Source organism: Pristis pectinata, chromosome 7 (genome assembly GCF_009764475.1).
Source record: "Pristis pectinata isolate sPriPec2 chromosome 7, sPriPec2.1.pri, whole genome shotgun sequence".
Taxonomy (NCBI): domain Eukaryota; kingdom Metazoa; phylum Chordata; class Chondrichthyes; order Rhinopristiformes; family Pristidae; genus Pristis; species Pristis pectinata.
This window is the reverse complement of record NC_067411.1, coordinates 59020964-59043152: the sequence shown is the minus strand read 5'-3', so window position 1 is coordinate 59043152 and position 22189 is coordinate 59020964. Positions and strand designations below refer to the sequence as shown.

Here is a 22189-nt window from a genome sequence, read left to right as displayed (position 1 = left end):
GAGGTCGAATGCCGAACGGGGCGCGGTGCGCCTTTAATAGCCGAAAACCTCCCGCACTACAGTTCCCACGCTGACATCACGCGCGGGTCACCTGACCTTGCCGCAAGCGAGCTTTCCCAGCCCAACGCTGGGGAAGGAGGGCAGCCCCGCACCATCTCGGATCGGGGCCTCCGATGACGTCGCGATGTCGGGAGCTGGTTCGATGCCGGTGCGGTGAGTTGCTATAATGTCCTGTTTAACACAGATCTCAAATTCTATCCCATATGGTGAAAGACTGACAATTTAGGCTTCATATCATTGTTCATTTCCATTCCTCTCTCTGCTACTGAAACCTTCATTTGTGTCTTTGTTAAAATCCAGACTATACTCTTCTGATGCTCTCTTGGCTGGTGAGCTCTAAACTTCAGCTCATGCTGAACTAAGCCATTCAAAACTGCATCAGATTCCACTCATCCAATACCTCCATTAGCTATATTATCCTGGATTCCATTTTAAAATTTTCACCCTTACATTCAAGTACCTTCTTGGCATCTCTGTTAGCACACAACCGTATCATTCTCACATGACTTTCCACTGATCCATGTCCATATTCCCCACTACACTCTTCCATCAAGTGCAATCCCCCATGATCCGATTCTCTCCCCAAATGTCTTCACTTCCATATGACTCTCCTTAGAATTTACCTCTGATCAAGTCTGTTTCACCCCTCCTTATATCCATTTTAAACTAGCATTGGCATGATTTTCCAAGTTAAAGCAAATAGGTACAGGCACTTCCTGATTTCCCTCTTAAGTGTACCTCTACATCCCTTGTGCTTGGGAGCACAATGGATGTAGAGATACACAAGAGGGAAATCAGAGGGCAAAAAAGGTCATGAGAGAGCTTTGGCAGATAAGGTAAAAGAGAATCCTAAGATATTCTACGCACCTTAAGAGAAAAGGGTAACTAGGGAGAGAATAGGGCCCCTTAAGGATCAATGTGGTGGTCCATGTGCAGAGCTGCAGGAGATCGGCAAGTTATTACATGAATATTTCTTGTCTGTATTATCGTGGAGAAGGTCATGGAAGCTGGGGAATTCAGGGAAAGAGCAGAATTATGTGTTAGGACATATCCACAACAGAAGAGGAAGTGCTGGTGGTCTTAAAGCACATGGTGGATAAATAACTGGGGTTTGACCAAATGTATCCTTGGACATTGTGAGAAGCTAGGGAAAAATTTGCTGGGGCCCTGGCAGAGATATTGGTATTGTCATTAGCTATAGGTGAGGCACTGGAAGACTGGAGGCTGACTAAGGTTCTGCTTTTATTTAAGAACTGCAAGGACAAGCCAGGGAGCTACAGGCTAGTGAGCAACATCAGTGGTGGCAAGTCAGAATGTTCCCATTAACCCTCACCAATTTTTAAAATTTATTTATATCATAGAAAGCATCCTATCTGGATGCATCAAGGCTTGGTATGGCAACTGCTCTGCCCAAGATCTCAAGTAACTGCAGAGAGTTGTGGAAACACCTCAGCACACCACAGAAACCAGCTTCCCCTCCATGACTCCATCTTCACTTCGCTACCTTGGAAAAGCGAGCAACATAATCAAAGACCCCTCCCACCCCGGATATTCCCACTTCTCTCCCCTCCCATAGGGCAGAAGATAAAGCCTGAAGATAAACCAGGCTCAAGGACTGCTTCTATCCCACTTTTATAAAACTATTGAACAGACCTCTTGTACAATAAGATGGACTCTTGACCTCACAATCTATCTCGTCACGGCCTTGCATCTTATTGTCTGCCTGCATTTTCTCTGTAACACTACAATCTGCATTCTGTTATTGCTTTTCCCTTGTACTACTTCAATGTACTGATGTGTTGAAATCATCTGTATGGATAGCATGCAACACACTGTACCCAGTACATGTGACGATAATAACCCAATTATCAAAAGTTACTGGAGGGGATTCTGAGAGACAGAATCTACCAGCATTTGGAAATGCAAGGACTGATTAGGGATAGTCAGCAGGCTTTGTGTGTGGAAAATCACGTGTCACAAATTTGATCGAGTTTTTCTTTGAAGAAGTGACCAAGAGAATCGACAAGGCAGGGCAGTAGACGGCATCTACATGGACTTCAGCGAAGCTTTTGACAAGATCTTGCTTGGTAGGCTGGTCCAGAAGGTTAGATCCAGAATGAGCTTGCCAATTGGATACAAAATTGGCTTGGTAGGAGTTAGAGGGTGGTAGCGCAGTGTTTTTTTTCCCCTCAGAATGGAGGCCTGTGACGCGTGAAGTGCTGCAGGGAACAGTGCAGAGTTCACTGTTGTCTATATTAACAATTTGGATGAGAATCATTAGTAAATTCACAGATGAGACCAAAATTGGTGGTAGAATGGACAGTGAAGGAGGTTATCTAAGAATACAACACAATCAAAATCAACTGGGAAACCAGGCTAAGGAATGGCAGATGGAATTTAACTTGGACAACTGTGAAATGATGCATTTGGGCAAGCTAAACCAGGACACAACTTGCACAGTAAATGGCAGGGCCTTGGAGAGTATTGTAGAACAGAGACACCCAAGGGTACAAGTACATAGTTCCCTGAAAGTGGAGACATAGGTAGACAGGTGGGTGAAGGCGGCATTTGGCATATTTGCCCGAATCGGTCAGGGCACTGAGAACAAGAGTTTGGACACCACTTTATAACTGTACAAGATGTCGGCGAGACCATGCTTGGAGTATTATGCGCAGTTCTGGTCACCTTGCTATAGGAAGGATGTGATTAAGCTAGACAGGGTGCAGAAAATATTCACAAGGACGTTACCAGGACTGGAGGGCTTGAGTTATAAGGAGAGACTGGATAGACTGGGGCTTTTCTTCCTGGAGCACAAGATGCTGAGGGGTGACCTTATTAGGGGTATATATAATCCATGAAGGGCATTGATCAGGTGAATGGTCAGTCTCCCCTCCCCTCCCCCAACCCCAGGGTAGGGGTGTCTAAAACTAGAAGACAGTTTTAAGGTGAGAGGGGAAAGATTTAAAGGGGACCCAAGGGAAACTTTTTCCACATAGAGGGTGGTGGGTATATGGAACAAGCTGCCAGAGGAAGTGGTGGAGGCAGGTACAGTTACAGTGTTTAGAAGGCATTTGGACAGGTACATAGATAGGAAAGGTTTAGAGGGATATGGGCCAAATGCAGGCAAATGGGACTAGCTCACAAAGACAATTTGGTCGCTACAGATGAGTTGGATTGAAGGGCCTCTTTCCGTGTTATTAAATCTACGAATATGACAAAGTCATGTTTTTCTTTTTAAAAAAACTGCTTCCAGTCAATATTAACAAAACTCAAAACCAAGCTCCAGAAGGCATCACTTTCCAGACAGCAATATTGGATAGAAAACAAAACTTAAATGAATTCTTAAAATGCTCTTGATATTACAGTCTGCTCCAATTCAAAATCAGTTATATTAAAAAAAATGTGAATTATTCCATAATTAGAATAACAATTGAGAATTAGACAACATAAATTGAATTAGCAGAGAACTCTGAATTGACAACAATAGATTGTAGTTTCAACACAGTTTGAGACTTAGTTTTGACTTGTAGGTATCCACCATTCCAATGCATTCACTTCAGGAGAAGCCTTATTTGCTCATCATCAGACCCCACTTTAAAAATGCATTTATTCCTACCTTTCCTAAAGATATTGACTTCTTGCTGGATGTTGTTCCAAGAGTCAGAACCATGGCTACTTTTTCTCCCACTCCCAGAAGTCAAAGTCAATTGTAATATCTGTAGAGGTCATCTAACATGGGATATCTGTAGCTCAAACCAAGGATCAATCTGGTCTGTACAGCTCAGCTTTCATTTTTATCTGTTCAGCTTGAGAAAAGCAATCCAACCTTTTTACACAATGAGGTAATTGTTTTTAAACTAAATTCTGCATCTGACATTGAATAACCACCATGTTATCACTGGGCCACATTAGTGCAAGTTAAACCAATCCTGCTTCAAATAGGGAAGGCAGCAACCCACGTTCAATTTTGATATGGACAGCACAAGTAAAACAGTTACTTTAATTGCAACTTAAGTAGTATGTAGTATTGTTTCTGTACTTTGAGCTCAAGGCAATTTCAGTCTGGATTCTCAGTAACTCTGCAGTTCAAGTTCAGAGCTGTTCCTCTTCAGTCAAAAGTACAACAGAACACAAAAAAAATGCTCCACAAGGAAATTACTAAATTGTCACTTGTAAATCTTTGCAACAGATATGTGAACATATTTAAAGTTTTTAAAAAATGAACTGACCTGGTAATCAAGTGAACTGGTACTCACTGCCTGATAACACTACTGCAGAATTAAAAGTAAGGTTTGTTCATTTTAGTAAATGCTTAAAAAACGTGAAGATTCCAAACATTCTTCATTTTATGCAAACTGAACTTTAATTCCCTGGTTTCTGCTGTTATAAGTTATGAGTATTTCAAATTAAAAAGAATTGTTTTCACCAATGCGATGACCTATGGAGACAGGATTTCAGGTCATATTTTTTCATGACAAGAATAAGCCAACAATCAACTAGTTCATTCTTCCAAAGAGGCCAGGCCACGCCACGCCACAAAGCTCATATCACTGTTCTGTATCAGCATACGATGACATGTGACAGACACAGGCTGTTAATGGCTTTGAGAAGTAACATAATGCACCTTGTGTGCAATTCCACCCAGTAGCCTACCCAAAGAGCAAGGAAAAACGTCGCAAAGTTTACTTAGTTCAGAAGGAAAACCCAGATCTAGATGGAAACCGAACGCTCTAACCACAAAGCTGTTCAAACTGCACATTTGTGCGACATCATCCTCGGTGATCGTTTTCTAGAATTTCCAGCAGCGTACCCGATGATTAAACAACGAAAAGGTCGGCTTCTTGATGTCGGTGATAAAAATTAAAGTTTCAATTTTTAATTGTGCGGGGTTCTACTCTGTTCCCCCTTATCAATCTGACTGTGCCTCTGAGGATGCACCAGTTATGCCTTCAAAAAGTCATCAAAGCTGATGCAGTCCTTCCAAAACGAACTGAGATACGCTTTTTTAAAAAACTGCTCATTCACCCTCTCAAAATTTAGGGGGAAAAGCAACGATTTTTAATCTTGTACATGTTACATCAAGGGCCTCAATCAAGATGCAGCAAGCTCTCCGAGAGAGGCACGACTTCAAGGAGCATCTGGCACACGGGCTACCCATGACAATACCATTTTTAATACTGGGCCACGTACAAAAAAGTGGCACACAAGCTTATAACATTACCACACGCAGGCGTCCTACTTCCAGTTATTGCCCTAGACAAACTGGAGCAGAGCTTCCCAAAGCCACCAAACTTACAGACTACACATTCCCACAAAGTTACCGCCACCCCGCCTGATCCCGTTGTCCTTTACCTGCCGGCCTGGTCGCTCCTGCCGCCGTGCCCGTGGCTCCATGCCCCATGGCAGGGTTGTCGCCGTGGCCTTGGCAGCCAGCCTGCGGCTGGAGGCCGCCTGTCCTCGGCTGGCTGCAGTAAGGCGGGTTTGCGCTGCTGCCACCCAGTCCTGACCTGGATCTGGACCGCGTCCGGGGAGCTTCCAGCAAATGGTGCGGGGCGGCGGCGGGGAATCTACCCGCGCCCCGGTCCCACGGCTCCTGCCGCACCAACACCTCGGAGCCCGGGCCCCCGCCCGTTTCTGGGTTACTCGGGGGCCGCGGTTGCTCGGCCGATGCCCCTTGGTCGTGGCTGCGATCGCCGCTGTCCTTGGGCGGAGACGGCCCAGCCCGAAGCCGGGGGTAGAGGCAGGGCTCCTGAGCCGAGTGAGAAGGCGATGCGATCGGCATCTGGTGCCTTGGGAAAGGCGGAGGGAGGAGGCGCAGGGCCCAGGGGAGGGGGAGCAGAGAAAGGGCCGAGGTGGGGGAGGGAAGCGGATCGGGGGAGGAGGGGCGGCAAGGGCCCAGGAGGAGAGGGGGAGGGCGGCGAAGGGCCCGAGGGCGACGGCCGGGAGAGGAACCAGGAGGCGGGGAGAGGTCGCGGACGGCGGGGAGGTCGGAGTCGATGCGAGCCGCTGTTGCCAAAGTTGCGGGACTTTGTATCAAACGGCAGCGACGGGAACAATAACCGGAGGGCGGCAGAAGGAGGCCGAGAGCCCGCTCCCCCCACTCTCACTGGCGGCTCTGCGCCGAGCGAGGCCCCGCCGCTCCTGCTGCACTTCCGCAGCTGGTCCTTCGCTCGGTTTGGGCTTGGCCCGGGTTTGCGTTCGGCCCTGGCCCGGCTTGGTCTTGGCCAAGGTCCAGTCTCTGTCACCGTCCGCTTTGCTCCGTCGTTTGGCTTGGTTTTCCGCCTTCAGTCGCCTGGGCGGCTGCGATCAGACGCCACAAGTTTCTATAATCTGTTATTTTCCTCCTTCCTGTTAGTTGATTTTTGATTCTGGGGGGTGGCGGGGTTTCTTTTTTGCCTCCCCTCCTCCTTCCCGTCCGTGGCCCCCGGACTTCTCTCCTAGTCTGTGTGCCTTGTGCCGGGGGCCGGGTTATTTACAGCGGCCTCATGTGCTGCTGACTCAACCCGCTCTCATGGGTTGCGTTCCTCGCCAGAGGAAAGGGAGGAGAGGAATGAATTAATGATTGCGAGTCACTGACTTTCAGCAGTCAGCTCTCCGCCCGCAACACAGCAAGCCCCCCACAACATGCCACCCCAAATTAGAATCAACTCCACTCCAAGCGCAAGTCAACCCTTTACCTCATATAAATTCCATTTCCAACTCAAATTCACGCCTGAAACAAATTCAAGCCCAAAACAGCCCCGACTCCACTTCAATACAAATCCACGTCAACCCCTGATGCTAGTCCAAATTACATTCCAATAAACCCAAACTATATCCTGACTCAACTACTTCCCTAACCCAAATCCAATCCAGTTCCTGGATCTATTCCATCTAGATTTTAACCCCGTCCAAACCTAGGTTAGAATTTAAACCTTATCCAAATTGTAACTCGGCTCTAACAGTGGTCTTAAACCTAATTTATGGCGATGTTTTTGTTTGGAGTGTTGTGGCTCAACTGATATCATGTAGTATATCGGAATGAAGGTAAGCAGGTTTACATGTGCATGAAGCAAACCAGTTGAGCGCCTGTCAGCCTGCCCGAACCTTGCCGTAGCTCCAGCAGAATAGGTGCCATACTCAGAATAAATGCAAAGAAGATCAAAAGGATTTCAGCTGCAGACTAAATCCATCAAACTAGGACTTGACCGGCAGCAGGAAATGAGGCATCGTCAGCACTGACTGCAAAACTACGTTGTTTGCGGCTGTGTTGTTTTTCTAGTTATCTTGTTGTTCGTCCTTAAAAGAATTGCAATCATGCTTAATTCTCTTTGCTGTGTTTTTTTTTCACTGTCGATTTAAAGGGTACGATCGACTATTTGCTGTCGATTGCGCTGGGCTTGGTTTCACTGAAGGAGGAGGAGTGAACAAGGCAGCTGCCTGTTATTTACTAACATTGGCAAAAGCTGGGGGTTGTGTGACACCAGAGCAGATGACCCATGTGGTGGTTTGTTATTTAATGTTTGAAGCCTTTTGTTTAACATTAGTAAAGAGAAAAGGTCGCTGTGATTTACCAACAGATAACTGTTCTGGTTACATCAAAGAGGGATTAAATCCAGTTTGTTGTAATCGGTGTTTCAGATATCTGGGGGAATATACATTTTAACTGTAGAAATACGTTGTACGAAGAAATAATATCAAACAGACTTGGAATTGATTGCGGATACCCATTATTTTAGAGACCGCCCAGAAATGGCTGATCCATTTCCCCCACGTTATGCTGTGAAATATAATTGTGCTAGATTTCATACAGTAATTGCTTTCCGATTTACCATTGTTTTACAATTTACATATGATAGACCTTTTTCGATTTTTAATACTTTCCAATTGAAAAATAAGCACGGAAAGGCGTGGATATAGATCTCCAGCTACATGTATCAGCACATGGAAAGTATGGAAATAACTCAAAAGTATGGAAATACTCAAAACTGTGTTTTGAATATATGAATATTACTATTTCATTCTGAGATGAAAGAGCCCGGATTACATGCACTCCTTTCAGATTCGGGTTTGAGCACATAATGTCGGATGGCAATTCACTACACTGTCGAGGGAGTGCTGCATTGTTTTTGGATTATATGGGTGATGTCTGCCTGTTCACTTTCAGGCATCATTCAAAGATACTTCAGCTAAGCAATGCTTGCACCACCGTCACCTACAATAGCGCCAATAAAAATAACCCACTCTTGTTTAACGTACGATTTTCTGGCATTACAGCCCTCTCTCCTAAGTAATCCAAACCTTGAAAAACTTTGAGCCATTTTGATGAGAAAAAGAACCAATACACGATTTAATTGATTTACATATTTTGTTTGTTCATAATAGCCAAACTTCTTTCTGCTGTCTTTAGTTTTGCTAAGACGTTTCAGGTAAGTGTTTAGCAAGTTGTTTGTAAAAACTTAACCGTAGTATTTTTGGTTTATGTAATAAGTACATCCGTAAAATTCTCTTTACTTACATAATAAATACTATGCTTCAACAATCATTTGGGTGGAAGTGCTTGTTAAACACCTTGTAAGTGTCATTGCTATGCATTATCTTTCACAGGAAGGTTATTACAAACATTAAGACAGGTGGGATGAGTCATGTGGCCTTCATGTCATTCTCATTTTAAAGGGAAAAGACGAATATATTTTCTCAAATTATAATTATAGTCATCTGCTGACTATTGTTACACAAAAAAGAATTACACTTTTTTTAAGAAAAAAGCTACATTTCAACAATTTTGAATTCAACTACATTTGAACAAAATTCAATGGTTAGGAAACCTCAGTCCTTGGATTTAAATTTAAAAGGTTCCACATTGATTATATTTTACATGGGCTAGGGTAGAGATTCATACTGCATATTGTTCATATTTTAATTTCCATGATAAGGCAAGAATGATAGAAAGAGTAGCTTGTAACAAGACTGTTTATTTTGCTTTTTTATTCAACAGTCAGGAAAGTATTGGCACATTTTATAGTCCTGATGAAGGGTCTCGGCCCGAAACATCGACTGTTCATTTCTCTCCGTAGATGCTGCCTGACCCGCTGAGTTCCTCCAGCATTTTGTGTGTGTTGCTGCTCACTCTGTTCTGTATTTAGGTGTATATTTACGTAGATCCATTTTATGAATCTATTGTAGATTTCAGGTACATTCCCATTTATATTTTATGACATCATACATTTTATTGAGAGTACATTCTGTTTCAGATAACATGGTATTTAAACGTAATATATCATCACAACCAGGCTTTTTCACATATATGTGTTCACACTTAGAGCAAGACAAGCCAATGAGAGATTTGGTCCTTATTGGGTTGTCCTGTTGATTGAATCCTAATTGGATTCTGCACTGATGTGGTTTGAGTTGAGTAAATCCCCATTTGAGAGACTGCTTTTGCGATGAGAAAAGGAAAATATTCCTTCATTTGGGAACATGGGAACAGGAATGGGCTATTTAACCTCTCAAGCCCATTCTGCTGTTCAATTAGATCATGGGTGATGTATAACCATACCTACTCCTTTGCCTCATATCCCATATTCCTTCAATGTCAGCAAAGCAAAAGAGCTTGTCATTGACTACACACTCCGGTTTACATCTATGATGCTGAGGTCAAGAGGGGTGAGAGCTTTAAGTTCCTAGGAGTGAACATCGCCAGTAGCCTATCCTGGTCCAACCACGTAGACGTCATGGCCAAGAAAGTACACCAGTGCGTCTGCTTCCTCAGGAGGCGAAAGAAATTTGGTATGTCTCCTTTGACCCTCACCAATTTTTAGAGATGCACTGTAGAAAGCATCCTATCTGGATGCATCACGGCTTGGTATGGCAACTGCTCTGCTTGGGACCACAAGAAACTGCAGAGGGTTGCGGACACAGCTCAGCACCTCACGGAAACCAGCCTCCCCTCCGTGGACTCTGTCTACACTCTCATTGCCTCGGTAAAGCAGCCAGCACAATCAAAGACCCAATCCACCCATTCTCTCTTCTCCCCCCTCCCATCAGGCAGAAGATACAAAAGCCTGAAAGCATGTATCACCAGGCTCAAGGAAACCTTTTATCCCACTGTTATAAGACTATCGAATGGTTCCCTAGTATGATAAGATGGACTCTTGATCTCACAATCTACCTCATTATAGCCTTGCACCTTATTGTCTGCCTGCACTGCATTTTCTCTGTAACTGTAACACTTTATTCTGGATTCTGTTATTGTTTTTCCTTTGTACTACCTTAATGCACTGTTGTAATGAAATGATCTGCATTGGTGGCATGCAAAACAAAGTTTTTCACTGTACCTCGGTATATGTGACAATAATAAACCAATTACCAATTTAAACAAAACTCCATCATTCTCCAAGTTAAACTTAATAACTAGCAGAAGAATTCCAAACTTATAACAGCTTTTACATTGTAAGTATTTCTTGGAAGACCTGGTTTCAAATTTAGGCTCTGTGACTAATCATTGACACCAGAACCAATAGAAATAGTTTGTCTGAATCCAACCCAACTCTTAACATACTGAAAACCTCAGTCAAATCACCCTTAACCTAAACTGCAGCAAGTATAGCACTATTTTTGTAATCTGTCCTTGCAATCTAGCCTTTGGAGTCCGTATGTTTTTTTGACAAATATACAAAATGTCCAATGATGACCAGAATTGAACACTACTTCGGCTGAGGTGTGATTTGGCAGGGGAAGGGAAGTCTGTTTTCCTGTGCTAATGTGCGTCTGTGTGTAAATTAATGTTGCAGTTCTTGAAGATAGCTTTTCATAGACACTGCCGCAGAGACAACTTATCAACTCCCAACTGTCAGGAGCCACGAGTTATCCACAACATCTGGAACACCCTGCAGTTCACCCTATATAGCACCTGTGAAGAAGGCAGTTCTACAGGACCTAAGGCTGAGGTGCAACAATAAACCCATGATGCATAGAACAGACAGTGGGGGAAGGAGCACAGGAGATCTAGCAATGTCTGATAACCATTGGGTGTATGGATTTTTCAGAAGTGTCAAGGCAATCTAGGGCCTATGCACCAAATGATGGTAAACTTATCAAGGATGGAGAGGCAGTCAGCGCCCACTGGAACAAATACTTCACAGAATTAATCAACTACAGGTCTATCCTTCACATGAGCACCCTTGACTCCATCCCACAGCTAACTATCTGGTCCAGCTTGCTACCACCACTGACCGACATGAAACTGGAGAGGTCATAAGCCAACCAAGGAACAACAAGGATTTCAGTTTCCCTGCTGAAGTTCTAAAACTCGGTCATGAGGAAATTCAGTCCCCATTTCTGGGAAGAAGAAGACCCTGTAATCGTGACAATCTTCGGGATAGGAGACAAACCTGACTGTGTTAACAGCAGAGGGAATGCCATTGCCAGGGTCTTCGTCTACCACCTTCTCTCAGCTGTTTCACAAATCACAGTGTGGCTTCTGTCCACCCAGAAACACACTGAACATGATCTCACCATGGGACACACCATGAGTAATATAGGGAACAACATTAATGTCAATGCCTGGCCTTTATTTGATCTCACTGAAGCCTTTCACTCTATCAATCAAGATGGACTGTGGAGATTCCTTCTCAAATTTGGCTGCCTACAGAAGTGTCTCCTTTTTACACTTGCTACATGCTAGCTTGTAGCTTGCAAGATGTGATCTTAACCAACAGGTCCACATAGATTCAATCTCAGTGCATACTGGTGTCAATAAAGCCTTGTCGTTGCCCCAAAACCATTCTCATTCTGACTGCAATGCTGCACCTCACCTCCAACAAACTTCCCACTGGATTGGCCCTAATCTACAAGATTAATGGGAAATATGAGTCTCCATTCCCTCCACTCCACTGCCATGGTCTAGCTGCAGTATGCCTTACACATAAAATCCACAGAGCCAAGGATCTTCACCAACTTGCCCCCATTATAAAACACCACCCCCTGACAGTAAAGGTAACAGTTAGGCTCTGGAAAACGTGGTCCACTTCCTACACCTCAGGAGCCGTCTCTCAGCAAAGGCAAATCAAATTTACTATTGCCTTCAGTGTACCATCATAACCTTAAGCTGTCTGAATAAAAGGGTGCTTGAAGGCCAAGACCTCAAACCCTGCACAAAGCTCATGGTCAACCATGCAGCAGTGATCTCTGCCCTCTTGTATCTTCTGAGATTTGGACTACTTATAACAGGCACCTCTAAGCACTGGGGGTATGCCAGCAAAGCTGCCTCAGCAAAATCCTCTGTCAGGATAAACAAGGCACCATCAGTGTCCTCCCACAAGCCAACATCCCCAGCTTTGAGACCATAATTACACCCTGTCAGTTCCAGATGGGTAGGCCAGGTCATTCACATGCCAGGCATCAGTTTCCCAAAACCAGCACACTATTCCAAGTTCTATCTGGTGGTCTCAAAGCCTCCTTGAAAAAGTGTAACATCCCCACCAACTCATGGGAATCCTGGTTCATGATCACTCAAAGTGGAGAACGGGCATCCAGATGGAACCATCCCTGTGTCAGAAGCACAAAAATGCCCCATGTAAACTGTGGAAGAAGCACATCACATAACAACTACCCACCTCGTCAACCACCTCTTTCCCCCACTGTGGCAAAGTCTGCAAGTCCCATGTTGGCCTAATGAGTCACCACTGAACCATTGAACAACAGTGCACGCAAGTCGTCCTTGACTCTGAGGGAGCACTTGAGGAGAAGATGAAGAATTCTACCAATTATTGGAAGATCATTGTCATCACAGAAGATTCTAATCTTTGCCTTTAGGAATAGAAAATGTGTACCCAATTCCCTAATCATGTAGTTGAAAAAACATATACAGCCCTCTGGTTACTGTTGGAGTTGACTCCCAGTTTTCTGATCGTATAACCAACAGCAAAGTATCTATATACTCTGTTGTTGTAATTTGATTGTTTTGGTGGGTACTGTGGGTAACTATTATGAAAGCAGAGTATGTTGATTACTGCAAACTACAAAAATCTATTTAATTGTCATGTCCATAAAATGTCAATTGATCTGTCTTTTTGCCTTAATGGTAAAGACTGAAGATGCATTTACAGGATAGACACAATAAAGCTAAGAATTCTACAGCTGTTTAAATTGGGACTGCCTGTATGTTTGTAAATCACATTAACCATGCTTTAAACTAGGTTTGTAACATTGTGGAGCTTGCACAATTTATTAATTATCTACTTATTAATGAATAAATTGATTTATTTATCTATCTATCTATAAAGTTTATTACTCTTGTTGTGCCCTTTGTTCCATTACACCTTTCCACCCTCATTTTCTGTGAGTACCATCTGGTTAATGTCTCATTTGAAGGCTACCACTCTGACAGGACTGCAGTGAAATATCTGGCTAAACCGTGTGCTCAAATCCTCGAACAAGGTTTGAATTTGCAATCTTCTGCAATAAATGACTTTGGAGTAGCATTATAGTTAAAGCAGTCTAGACTAAATTACTGCAGTAATGCAGTCTATTTTGTTTCTGTTTTGTGGTTTAATTTATTTATGGAAATATACACCATTACAAAAATACAAATGCATTTCAAGCAAAGACTAATATACTAAATAAAGACAGAATGCTGATCAGGTAGCAATTGTGGAGCAGATCAATTTGATAATCTTTTATCCACATTTTCTGTTTTTATTTCAGATGTTCAGCTCCTGCAGTATTTTAGTTTTATAACAAAAATATTTACACTGTTAAATCTTGTTATGTTATCAACCATAAACAGTACCAATTCTTTTCTCAGGATATCACTTTCTTGATAAGTGTATGTAGTTAAATATTATGTGAGTGGACCCTGCATCATTATAAGCGAAATCTTGGTTGAAGAGATACATTTTAATCATGATTTAAAGAAAGAGAGAGGAATGGAGATGTGGAAAGATTTAGAGGGAATTCCAGATAAGAAACAGGCTGTGGATTGCTTCCCCACTAATGAGGTAGAGGTGGAAGTTATGAGCTACATGATTTCAGCTACATGAAACATCATAATTTTCTTCATGATATTACCAATAGGTTGATGATAAGTTGGAGGGGCCAAAGTATAGATACTGAGGGAATTCCATCCATAACAAAGATAGAGTGGGAAGAAAAGCCAATGCAGGTGATTTTCTGAGGCTATGACTGGATAAATAGGAACAAGACCAGGTAAGGACAATATCAACAAAGTGGATGATGGAAGAGAATGTTGGTGTGGTAACTATGCCAGAAGGTGGATGAGGAGGAATTGTCTGCCGTAGTCACAGTCATATGGAATGTCATTTGTGATTTTGATAAAGATCATATAATTTCTATGGCAGGACCAGGAAAGTGGGCGAGGGAACGGCTGATGGAATTTAACTCAGATGTGCAAAGTGATGCATTTTGGGAAGTTAAACCAGGCCAGAGCATACACAGTGAACAGTTGGGCCCTGGGAAGTGTTGTAGAATGGAGAGACCTAGGGATACAAGTACGTAGTTCTTTGAAAGTGGTGACACAGGTAGACAGGGTGGTGAAGGAGACGTATGGTATGCTTGCTTTCATCGGCTGAAGTATGGAGTTGGGGCATCATGTTACAGTTGTACAAATTGTTGGTTCGGCCGCACTTTTGTGTGCAGTTCTGGACACCACTCTATAATAAGAGTGTATTTTGATAAAGATTATTTCATTTCTTAATCACTTGGGCCAAAGGGCCTGTTTCCATGCTGTATAACTCTATGAATCCAAGACTGGAAACTTGATCAGAGGGACTCTAAGACAGCATTTCCAGAAAGATAGGCATCCATTTTGGAGATCACTATACAAGGATATTGGAGAGAACTGGAAGTTTGGAAATAGGACAGTAGTTTACAAGAACGTAATAAGTACTGATAGTCCATTTTTTAAGGTGGAGATGATGATAACAGATTGAATGGGAAAATGACATGACTAGAGGAAATCTTTAATAATTTCTGCTAACATGGGACTTGAAAGGATATAAGGTGGTGGAAAAAGTAGTAGGTGCATGTTATGCATGAGATGAAATCAGAGAGTTGAGTAAAATTGGAGGTAAATGTGAGAAAATGCAATTTCAGAACTAAGGCAAGTGTAATCTTTAGCAAAGGTTTGGCTTGGTGGGTAGGAGGAAGAGAGACAACTGAATGGATGGTTTCAACTTTACTGACAAGAGGTTCACGGGTCCTTTGCACTTGTTGGTGAAACTGAGCATGAAGTGGAAGGAGGAGAGGAGATTAAGAAGGCAATTTGTAATGAAGTAGGAATTTACCGATGTTTTCCACAGTGATTCTAACTCAGTGAGCAGTCTTAGTACGAATGTGGAGGATCATGTGTTGCTTTATGTAGTCCAGGCAAATCTGGTGATTAATGACTAAACTAGTTGACCTTTATAAACTTGCCCCTGGACTTAAGAGAATGGTAGGGGGAGGAATGGGCAGAGGGCAGAGGTATGCAGGTGAGTGCAGTGTTTGGTGATCACTGCAGTTTGATTGGGTGGTTTGACTGTGGAAAAACTATGTTAGTAAAACACAAAATATTGGAGCTGTTAGAAATCTGAAACAAATCCCGAAAATTAGAAACAATCGGCTTCTTGGCATCTGCAGAGATAGGTAAAGTTTTAAGTTTAGACCCTTCATCAGAATAAAATGGTATTACAGATAAATTACATTTTAAAGGAACAGAACAATGGGGCAGGAGGGTACAAACACATATCCACATAAAAGTAACTAAAATCACTTGTAAAGGAAATAGAGTTCTTACACCAAGCAATGTGAAAAGAAGTATAATCCAGATGGTTATGGAAGTTGATCAGTTTGCAATAAATTTCAGTCACCAAAGATAGGAAAAACTGCTGAAGTGTCAGAGATGGCCTCATAAGGGTAAGGGAAGGTTGGAAAAATGAAGTAAAATTAATTAAATTCTCTGACAGCTGGAAGCTTCAACAATTTAAACTAATATCAGAAAATACGGTCAGAAAATGAACAAGAGGAAGAACAAAGAATAAAGTTTGTTCAAAATGCTGACCAGCAAGGTAGGTATAGCTTGGACCAAATGGGTTGCTTTGGGAACACTTTCAACCTGGGGGAAGTGAATGAAGTTAAAGAAAAAGTGACATGGTGATGGCAATGAATGGCCTGCTGGGTCACTGAAGTAAAATGGAGGATCTGTGAGACATTCAAATATGGATGTTGGAGCAGATGGACCATAATGGAAAGAGACATTTAGGACAAGGAAATTGGAATCAATTAAAGTGACAGAAGTTGATGTTTCATCTGAGAGGAGAGACCAATAGGCTAGGTTTGTTTTCCTTGGAGCAGAGGAGGCTGATGGAAACCTGATAGAGGTATACAATATTATGAGAGCCATAGATAGGTGGATAGTAAGAAACTTTTCCCCATGGCAGAGGTGCCTTATTACTGGAGGACACAAGTTTAAGATGAGAATTGGGGGGTGGGGGGTTTAGAGAGGATCTGAGGAGGACTTTTACCACCTAGAGGGTAGCTGCCAACTGGAATGCACTGCCTGAGATGGTGGTAGATGCAGGTACTCTTGCAATATTTAAGAAGCATCTGGACAAGTAGTTGAATCACGAAGGCAGAGTATGGACCAAGTGCTGGTAAATGGAATTAGTTTATATGGTTACTTGATGGTCAGCATGAACATGGTGGGCCAAAGGACTTGCTTTGGTGCTGAAGAGTCACAGATGTAGAGCGTGTGTGATGTGGGCAAAATGAGTGAATTAAAAAGAAATTGCTGAAATGGAACAGAAACAAGCTGAAAAAAAGTGGTCTTTAGAAGAACTATAGATGCTGGCAATATGGAATAATAAGAGAAAATGTTGGAAACACTCCAAGGCCAGGTAGCATCTGAGAACAGGAAAACAGTTAATGTTTCAGGTTGAAAACCTTTCATCAGAATTGGGAAATAAACTGGGAAACAAGTTAGTTTTAAATTGCAGAGGAGGTGATGAGAGAAATGGATAGGACAAAGAGCATATTTGTGGTACGGTGAGGTCAGGGTTTGCCAAGGTTGCCATGGAGATAAGTAGTGACTGATGGGTTAATGGTGGCAATTAGAGAGTGATAACACAGACAAAAAAGAGTGTAAACTGCTGCAAAATGCCTGGCAGATCGGGCTGTGCTAATGGAGAGAGAGAAACTGAGCCAATACCATAGATAGATGAGTTACAGTGGAAGTGGCCATTTCTGATACAGACAGAGAAAGAGATTTTAAGTCCAGAAGGGTGCTACATGCCCAGACGGAGTTGTTACTCAAGCTTGAATTGAGCCTCACTGTAACAGTGCAGGAGGCCACAGACAGAAGATCAGAGTGGGATGGTGAATTAAAGTGGCAGGCAACAGGAAGCTCAGGGTCACTGCAGTGGACTGAACATATATGCTTCGCAAATCAGCCAGCCAATTTGCATTTGGTTTCTCCAAAGTAGAGGAGACTATATTGTGAACAATGAACGCAATATCATAGACTGGAAGAGGTGCAAGTGAATCGCTGAAGGACTATTTGGGTCCCTGGTTGATGGGAAGGGAACAGTTAAAAGGACAGGTGTTGTGTCTCCTGCAGTTGCAGTAAGAAGGGGAGTAGTTTGTAAGGACAGAAGAGCAAACCAGGGAGTCACAAAGGGAAGGGTCCCTTTGAAATGCTGTAAGAGGAGGCAAAGACGAGTCTGTTGGTGGAATCTTGTTGAAGCTGTGGAAATTGTGAAGGATGATCCATTGAATGTGGAAGATGAGGACCAAGATAATTCGATCCTTGCTCTGTCCAAATAGTTCAGAACAGTCCTTCCTAAAACTCCAAGCCTTCTGGAATGTTGAGCCTTCCCTGAAGATAAAATGCCATGGCTTGCTGGATTCTTGATTCTTAGGTCCGTGGTTGGATAGCTTTGACCCATTAACCTGTCAGACTTTAAGCTGCCCCTACACAGTGAATGGTGTTTTTTCACCACTGCATCACTGCATGACCTAACCAACCATGCTCAAGTCATTGCACTTCTTCCTTATATCCTTCTTTACCTGCTGTGTTTTCAGAGACAGCATCAACAAAATTAGTAATCCAATAACTTAATTTAAGATAGAACCAGTTCTAGAAAGAGACAACAATAAAATCTTTGTCAGAAAACCGATGTTTGAAATCTGCAGCATGTTCATTTCCTTAAATTCACTAACCTGCTCCCAAGTACTGGTGTGTAAACTGCTGACTGACTGCTTGTGGTAGTCAGTAAATCAGTGCAAAGATGCACCAAATGGCCAATTTTTACAAAACTGTGAGGTATGAATCTGGCAGAAGGTTATCAAAGTGCAGCATCAATTCAATGGGCAAGTGTCACTCAAACAAAATCTTTATTATTCTAAAAGTGAAGGATAAGCCTATCAACATTATGAACAATCCATTCTACAATGCAGTTTGAACAGAGAGAAAAAATTCTTTCAATGCTGGTTGCTTGAACTATTGATCCAAATGAACCAGAAGCACCACTTTCATTACATTATGTGGATGTGCTCAGCCTCAATATGGTGGACACATCCAACACCAACATTTCTGGAATAGAGGACACCCCACTGTAAGTCTGTGTGTCAGATATTCTCTGTGCCTGATGGGACATTGATACTGGCTGGTGACCGGGATTCTTTATCTATACAATTGTTGAACTTTTATTGGATGAAGCAATCACAGGCAGACAGTGTTTGTGCTAGCATTCCATTGTAATCTGAACCACAAGGTATAAAATCACAAAGTATTCAAATAGTCCAATTCTGCCCTGATATTGTTCCCAGGGCTGTTTTACAAAATTGTTTCAAGCCTTGAAATTACTTTTGATAACATCAGCAGGCAACACTTAGTACATTGGGATGATGCTCATCCACATAATATTTAGCAGCATGTTGTTATCTTTTTGAACTTCTACTCTTGACTCCAGATATTTTTGGCAGACATATTTCAGTCCTGGCTTCCAATCCTTGGGAATTTAAAGGTAACATTCAGGTGTCAAAGTAATATGTGTGATGTGCCCAGGTAATAGATTATTTCAGCCATATTTCAAGAACGAGAATCTTTCTCTCTCTGGAAGGTAGCAGGATAACAACATACTACAGTCTGAGTTATGAGATTGCAACAACATCATGCATTTTTCCACCATGATTAATTTGGCAAGCTCTTTGAGTTGCCCAAAATAACGTTCATGGTCATCATGTGTCTGGAATTGGCATCCCACCCACAGCACTGAAGCAATGTTAGCCAGTCACAAACAAGAACCTGTGCAGTTGAGAAGATTGGGCAATGACCCTCCCAAATACTCCTTCCTATTGTAATTTTCTATCACAGACTACCTCTGTGTCACCCCTCCACCATGATTTCACTTCACCTTTTTGCATCACATCCACTTAATTGTCTCCAACAAAATTTCTTCCCATTCCTGTAACTTCAGCTGTACCTTCGGGCTCTCACCTCATTCTTTTGTTATCATTATATACACTTATCTCTCTCTCTCTCTCTCTCTCTTTATCCTATAGCAATATGAGTGCATTTGAAAATGGTAGAAAATAGGAAGCAAAGGACCCCATCTGGATCTCCAGCCACTGGAGGTTAAACCCACATCCTAACTCAGAGGTGAATTACATTTGGTGCCTTGTTGGAGCAGTTGTTCAAGGCAAATCTCATTCCCTTTAATGATTCTTTACAGATATGAAGGCCATTTTTCATGTTCAAGAAATATTTTGAGCTATTTGATTGCTTTCTGCTATTTGCAATGCTTTAAAAATAGAGTATTTTGTTTATTGATATTTTCTCATTCTCTATTAATAGTTACTAACTAAATTGAACTGCTTTTGATTAGTTCATTTTCATTAAGTTCTTGTTTCATTAATTAAATATTTAATTGGTAATTTGTAACAGGTAAGGCCTATTTCAATAATTTCATCCTATAATGTTACCAATTGATTCATGACACTTAGACCCCATATGCCTCCCATGTGTGTATGAAAGATCCCTTGGCACCATTTCAAAGAAAAGGTAGGAGTTATCCCTGATGTCCTGACAAATGACCTCAACCAACATTATTGAAATAGGTTATCTGATTGTCATATGACTGTGGGAGCTGTTAGTGCATTAGCTACATTACAACAGTGAATATACTTAAAAAAAAGTATATATTGACTTGGGATGTCCTAAGATTATGAAATGTATAAGGCCAACAAAGTTTAGTTATTTATCTATGGGTGGGTAATGTTTTGAGCTGTGATACAAAAAATAATACATACATATGAATATATGAGCACATGAATTAGGAGCAGGAGTAGGCCACTCATTTCTTTAAGCCCAGTCTACCATTCAATAAGATCTTGGCTAATCTGATTTTAACCTCATTTCTACTTTCCCATTATCCCTGATATGTGTTCACTCCTTCAAGAATCTACCTACCTCTGCCTTAAAAATATTCAAAAACTCTGCTTCCACACCCTTTGAGAAAGAGTAAATAAATTTAATCTCATCTCTCTCCTAAATGGGAGACATTTTTTAAATAGTGACCATTCAGGTGTGACGTCTTTTACAAATGTAATATGATAAATATTAATCAAATTCATACCTTTGAATTAGAGGGATCATTCGGTCAGAAACGTGGCATGGAGTTGGTGTCAACTCCTGATGACCTGACAGACTAGTTCTCTCCAAGCTGACATTCCTAAAATACTTGTGACGTCTTTGATCCTTTCCAACCAGCTTCTTCACTGTCTTCTCCTTTTCTCTTACTTTTGTATATTTAAATGTACGTGTACCCTCGAAAAAATGTGTACTATGTGGTATGATCTTGATACATCAATGAACCAGACACCACTGTTCAATTTGTTTCAAATGAGAACGGCTGCCCTTAATAAGAATGTTCTGTTCTTACTTTAGTTGTTGTTGCTGCTCTCCCTTAGTCTGAGTGATAATGCTTGCAGCAATATCAAAGAAACCCACAGACACTACTTTGCAACAGGGCCAGGATGTAGTGGGCAACAAAGGTCCAGCATGGTGAAACTAGAACAAGTTTTCTGAGTAGGAGCACTCATGGTGAGGATGACAGGAAATGGATGTGTGAAACTCAAGAAGCAGATATAGACTCAATCATTCAGCCAGTGCATGGAACATGTGGACTTGTTCTTTAAGGGAAACAACATTACTGAGGTCCTGGTAGAGGATGCAGAACAAACAAGCACAATAATAGATGAGGTGATGTGCTAGCAGTTGGGTTGGAAACAAATGAAATATTTTTGAGTCTATAGGCACCACAACCTATTGCAAAAGAGTCAGTGGAGGACATAGTGCAGACCTCGAAGAGAATTTCAATCCAATGCTATTGAAAATTGTTCAGAGAATTTAAACAAAGTGCATTGATACAGTGGAATGTTCAAGGGTGCTACAGGATTGCTACCAACAGGGAGAACAAGCATGAAAATTTGAGGCAGCTTCACTCAGGACATGATTTGATGTCCAAGCAAGGAACCAGTCCATAGGATTAGGAATAGCATCATGGTCATCTTCATCAAAGCTGAATCACATGGATATGAGTGTGAAAGGTAGGAAAGACATAGATCACATGGGAGCAAAGGGCCCTGAAAAATCAAAAACTGCAGTTGTTGTAAATCTGAAATAAAAACAGAAAGTGCAGGAAACACTCAGCGGCCAGGCAGCATTCTGTGGAGAGAGAAAGAGAGTTAATGTTTCAAGTCCAAAACGCATTTTCATCAGAACTGGAGAAGTGGGAAAACAAGTTTTAAGTTGCAGAGAAGGGGAAGAGTGGAGAGTACAAAGGAAATATCTGTGATACAGTGGAGCAAAGTTGTCCAGATTATAAAATTCCTTCAGAGCTACCTATTTAAAAGATGAATAAATACAATTGGACAGAGAATAAACAAACAAAAAAATGCCGGAACAGTGAGAGGTAGATACAACTGTTGTTGGAAAACTGAAACAACACAGCATACTGGAGATATGCAGTGGGTCAGGCAGCAGCTGTAGAAAGAGATCATGGCACTGGAATGAAGCCAAGGGATAGAATTGAATGGTTGATCTGTGGTTGTCCTTTTCATGATTGGTATATTCAAACTGAACAGCATAAAA

At 42.0% G+C, this 22189-nt stretch overlaps 1 protein-coding gene across 6 annotated transcripts in view; it reads right to left on the bottom strand.

Moving 5' to 3' along the window:
• The window catches only part of LOC127572194 (E3 ubiquitin-protein ligase RNF38), a 301536-nt gene that overhangs the window by 125067 nt on the left and 154280 nt on the right, over positions 1-22189 (bottom strand). For 2 of the 6 annotated variants that reach the window (XM_052019108.1, XM_052019110.1), the window contains exon 1: positions 5413-6012. The exons of 1 other annotated variant lie outside the window; for it this stretch is intronic. In XM_052019108.1, the coding sequence (XP_051875068.1) occupies positions 5413-5842 (430 nt within the window). In that variant the 5' untranslated portion in view covers positions 5843-6012. Of the gene's footprint in view, positions 1-5412; positions 6013-6737; positions 7021-7100; positions 7175-22189 lie in introns of those variants that run through there. 3 more of the 6 variants (XM_052019111.1, XM_052019113.1, XM_052019114.1) reach the window with 3 other exon arrangements.